The sequence below is a fragment of the Gavialis gangeticus genome, unplaced genomic scaffold (genome assembly GCF_001723915.1).
Source record: "Gavialis gangeticus isolate Ggan-Ray unplaced genomic scaffold, GavGan_comp1, whole genome shotgun sequence".
Taxonomy (NCBI): Eukaryota; Metazoa; Chordata; order Crocodylia; family Gavialidae; genus Gavialis; species Gavialis gangeticus.
Window position 1 is genome coordinate 16,738,315 of NW_017729015.1, and position 5,298 is coordinate 16,743,612.

Genomic DNA, 5,298 nt, shown 5'->3' on the forward strand with positions numbered 1-5,298 from the left:
TCCCCCATTGTATTTCTTCCATAGCATTTTGCAGAGCCAAGCTGTCATTTCACAAATCAGGTAAAGTTTTATAGTAACTGGTGGCTGTTATTGCTCCAGTCTGTTTGCAATATGTTGAAGTTGTTTTGTATTTGAAGCCTGTGGGATTGCTTGCAGTGTGCAAGGCTGAGCATATAGGGGGCGGTTTGTTTGCTTTTCCAGGATCAGGGCTTTGCATTATAGTATCTGCCATTAAGGATCTTAAAATGTTTTACAAAGGTAAGTAAGGAATAACTTCACTTTGTAGTGCTGGAAATGAGGACAATCAAAGTTAAGTAACAAGGTGGCATTTCAGTTCAGCAAGTAGCAGAATTGGAAACTGTCTAGGAAATTTGGTTCTAGATAACAGCCTCTTTTTTAGGCAGAAATGTATACCTGTCTAGCATGAATGCAGTTCATAACGCCTCATTGTTCAGCCAAAAATAGCCTTTGCCCCTCTGTAAGGGCCCTTATGCTATACGTGTAGCTAGGATATTGAGAATATTGGGATTGTCATTACAGTGGACTGAGCACAGATCTGCAAACCAGGAGCACCAGGGCTCCCCTCTCAGCTCCAATGCTGGCTGAGCCCTTGGACACTTTGTTTTAGTATGCATGTGCATGTGTTCCCATCTGCAAAGGGTGGATGATGATCACCTGCCTTGCAGCAGTAGTGAAAATGAAATGTTTGAAGATGTGCAATGCTAAATGGTCTTGCAAAAAACCATGGACCCATTTAAAGGTTGCTTATTATACAGTATTACCAAACTGTGTCAAACCAGTTTAGGCACCATGCAAGGTCACTACGACTTTCAGCCTCTCTCTGCTTCTTGCATCTGTGTCTGATATACTACTTTTTATCTCTGTCTGCCTTGTATATTAGCCGAACTACTTCATACTATTTTGAGCCACATTACTGTACATTGTCACATACTATACTGTTTTTAAATTGGATGACATGGTAGTTTGTTGCTTGCAGTCTCTACTTACATTGTTTAGATAGTGTTGATTGTTTTTAAATGATGTTATGTATCCTAGTGACAGTGTGCCTAATTTGAGTTACTCTGTGTTAGCTATACAATTTATTAAAGCACTTGATAACTTCAGTGTTGTAGAGGGTTAGCCATTATTTTGGTTACCAAACCCCAACTTTTTGTGTTGGAAATTTGGAATTTGGCCTAAGTCTGAATAGTTTGTTCCTGGTGTATGGGGAGTATGATTTTTTTTCTTCTTAAATACACCGTTTCAGCTTCTGTAGGCTGTATTTTACCATGTGGGTTTTTTGGGGGTTTTTTTTGGCTTGCTTGACTGGTATCTTTGATCTTAGGTAGATGCAGTTTATTTGTCAAAACAGTTTTTTTTTCTTGAATGTTGACTTCCTTAAAATGCAGTGCTGCTTATAAAACTTATTAAAATAAGGATTTGTAAAAGTAAAAAAAACCCTGCAAGGATTGGAAATGTAGGCAATGTATCTTAATTTGAAGAGACTTACTGAAATTCTTTCCAAAGCCTCATTTTCAGAATAACAACCTGAGGCACATCCTTAAAGTGACTTGCTTAAAGAAGCACAGTGATATTTAACATAAATAGGAGTAGGCTCCACATCTTGTATTGCCCAGTCTCATGCTTCTCTGTACACGTGTCTTCCCAGTGTGGTATACCCATATGCTGAGAGAGCGTACCTGCTCCCTATTGCTTAGTCCCATGCCTATGTGCACGTCTCCTCCCAGTGTGACACATCCGTATGCTGGGCAAACATGCCTGTGCACAATGTCCTTATTACATAGCAAAACTTGAAATACTCCATCTCCTTTCCCAGCACCAAAAACGGCAGTGACTGCAGTCTGCAGATTAGAGCTCCTTAAATGCCACACCAGAGGATAACAACTTTGAAGGAGCTGTAATAGACTGGTCTTGACAATCCATGGAGTAAAGCAGTGGTGCTCTCAACCTTTTGACATGGTTTGGCACCATGGCCTGACCCCCATGCACCAGGATTGGGCCCTGCAGCTATCAGTCTGACTCCATGCTACCCCAACCCCAAGTGCCAGGTTTAATGTTGAGGGTCATGCCCGCTGAGCTCCCCACAGATCTGGAAATTTGGCAGCAGAGGAGCAGCAATTAATGCTGCCACTGCTCCCCGGCAGTCAAAGTTTTGGACTCATGGGAAGCCTTGCAAGCCCACCTTTGCAAGTCAGATCTGGCCTGATGGTCGGGGGAGTGTGGACCCATGGTATGAAGGACTGTTCCATATTACCCTTGTGTTGGTGGTTTCCATGCTGCTCTTTAATGGCGTGAAACATGGAGAAGAGAAGGGCTGAAGGCAGGGCGTAAGTTCTAGTAATGACTTTATCTTTCTTTTTCATCCTCTTTGCCTTCCCCCAACCATCTTTCCTGCCTTCCTTTTCTTCTGTATCAAGTTAAAATTCCTTGACCTTTTTTAAAGCTCTGCATAACTCAGCCTTTCTAACTGTATACCAGTGCATGTGGCACTGTCTGTTAGGGATGTGCGAAGCGGGCTGTATTTGATTCGGATTCAGCCTGATTCAGGGGACAGTGATTCGATTCACTGATTTGGATCACTGTCCCGATTCGATCCAGCTGAATCTGAAGATTCAAGTCTGATTTGGAGAATCAGTGATTCAGCCATAGACACAGCTTTATATGTTTTTTTTTTTTTTTTCCCTACATACCTCGAGGTACCAGGCGCAGCTCTTGAATGCTGAGATGGTGGGGTGGATGGAGCATCCCACAGAGCACAGGGGCAGGTCTGCTGCTGAGCATCCAGGGGACCCCCCCCCTGCATCCTCCCGACTCAATGATTGGCTGTGGGGAGACCCCAGTTATTGCCCCAGATCCAGGAGGCACCAGTTGCTGAGCCGGGGCGGGGCAGGGGGGTCCCCCATGCACTCCACGGCAGACCCGGAAGTGGACTGGAAGTACTTCTGGTCCACATCTGGGTCCACCAGGGAGCACACAGAAGTGTGCTCCATCCACCCCACCATCTCGGTGTTCTCGAGCCTCCTGGTACCTTGAGGTACATAGAAAAAACATATAAAGCTGTGTCTATGACTGAATCATCGAATCTCTCCAAGAGAAATTAATATGTCTTCGGATTCGGAGGTTCAGCTGCCAAATCGGGCAGAATCTCCTCCAAATCGAATTGGCAACCGAGGCTTCACACAGGCTTACTGTCTATCCCCTGATGATCACCATCAATTTACCTTTTCTGTTTTCATTCCAAGTGTTAACTTGTATGTGTAGACAGGGTTATTTATATAAGGTCTTTAATGTAAATTGTGATTGTGCATTTGTGTATTTGAAAAAGTCGGTGTTTATTTACAAGTGTAGGGAGGGGATGAGCGTAGAACTTAAGTGCTGCTGTGATGGAGGATGTTAGAAATACGTGGAGAAATAACTGTGGATATCAGATACATTTTTCCTTATTTCGAGAAATCATTTCTCCCAAAAATACAAGGAACTTCGGGTGGTTAGTTCTTATTAATTATATTACTGATTTTTAAATATATCCACATGAGAAAGTATAGACTATTTTTCCCCATATTGGTTACAGTTAATGGCATTTTTAACTGACTGCTTCAAAGGAATGAGTTGAGCAATTAAAATTTCAAACCAAATAATTGCTGATGGCAAACATTGTCTACCAACCTTTCCAGTTTTTACACAAATTTAAAACCCCAAAACAAATTGCCAAATGGTTTGCAAAGTTGCATGCCTCTTGTATATTAATATGTGATCTATATGATGATGTGATAACTTCCTCCACTTCTCTCTTTCTCACTGCAAGTGTTGTCCTTTATGAGCAACACTTAGCAAAATGTTATATCAAGTGCAGTCTTTTGCAGTGTCATTCTTATTCTACATGATACCCTGTTTGTGTCGCATTTTATTGTCATCCCCACACTTAAGGGCAGCATGTATTATTCTGTGCCGGCAGCTTTTAAAACTCGGAGCAATTCTTCTATTCATGCAGTGCTGTTCTATTCAAGATGCTGTTTTCTAATGTCTAGAACAAGGGGCCATGGAGTCAAGAATTTGAATTCTGAGTCTGTTCATATTTCTGCCATTGATTTGCAGGGACCTTGGGCAAATTGCCTAATCATACTGTGTATCTGTGCTCACTTTTACAAAATTGAGATGATACATACCTGAGCAGTTTTTGAAGCTTAACTTTTTGTAAATTGCTTTGAATGTTCATAAGACTTTTCTCTTGGATAGCAATTTCTTACAGCCCGAACAGTTTCCTAGTGCATAATTTTTGTCAGAATGAAATATGTTAGTTTCTGTTTATCTAACCGGATAGTTTCTCTCCTTCCTTTTCAGAGTTCAGACAGGTGAATCTAAGGTCTACAAAAAATGAGATGATATGCTGTACTGTGGACAGGAGGCAGTTTTCAAATTGATTTCTTTTCCTATATAAAAGTATTCATCTCAAAGAAAAGTGTAGCAGGAAAATATGATTTATTGGCAAATAATTTGACTGTTTCCTCTCTGAACAGATTCCTGCTGGAAACCCTGGAACATAAAGAGTTGCTTTTGGCAGACAATGCTAAGAGACACTATGAAGTCCTGGAGCGACGGCCAGTCAGACCTTTACAGCAGTGATCAGGAAGAGGAAGAAGAGATGATCTTTGGTGAAAATGAAGATGATTTGGAAGAGATGATGGATTTAAGTGACTTGCCTACCTCATTGTTTGCCTGCAGCGTGCATGAAGCTGTGTTTGAGGCACAAGGGGAGAAGGTAAGGGTCCTTGTGAAGTATAATGAGTTCTATGAATATTGTTCTAGCTAGGAGTGTGCCTTGTGTAGATTTGCCAAGTGATACTACTTGATTTAATGGGGAAAAAAATGAAAACATTTGCCAGTACAACCAAATTGGAATTGGTGCTGCTACCAGGTAGCAGGTAAGAGTAAGTCTCTGGCATGCAGAGTGGTAGTATGGCTGTGACACTTTTCACAGTATGTCTGTGTGCTACTCTTCTGAGCAGGATTTAATATTTAAATCTGGGATGAAAACCATTGTTAAATACTGTGGTATTTGTTCTCAATAGTCATTGGCTGATCTCAATAATCAGTGGTATTTTTGGAAGTGGTTTGCAATTTTTGCTTCAGAGCAAGTCTTTTTCTGAACCACTAACATTTTTATTAATCAGATTTGTAGTTCTTTTTTGTTTCCATTGGCTGTCGGGAAGTATGACTTAAAAAAAAAAAATGCCCCGGCGCGCGTGCGCGCCCCCCCCCCCCCCCCCAAAAAAAAAA

The 5,298-nt window shown here is 41.5% G+C and overlaps 1 protein-coding gene across 1 annotated transcript in view; it reads left to right on the top strand.

Moving 5' to 3' along the window:
- Positions 1-5,298, top strand: part of RCAN3 (RCAN family member 3) — a 31,113-nt gene that overhangs the window by 7,856 nt on the left and 17,959 nt on the right. Inside the window, exon 2 of the mRNA XM_019512418.1 lies at positions 4,539-4,780. Coding sequence (XP_019367963.1) covers positions 4,586-4,780 — 195 coding nt within the window. The 5' untranslated portion in view covers positions 4,539-4,585. The remainder of the gene's footprint in view (positions 1-4,538; positions 4,781-5,298) is intronic.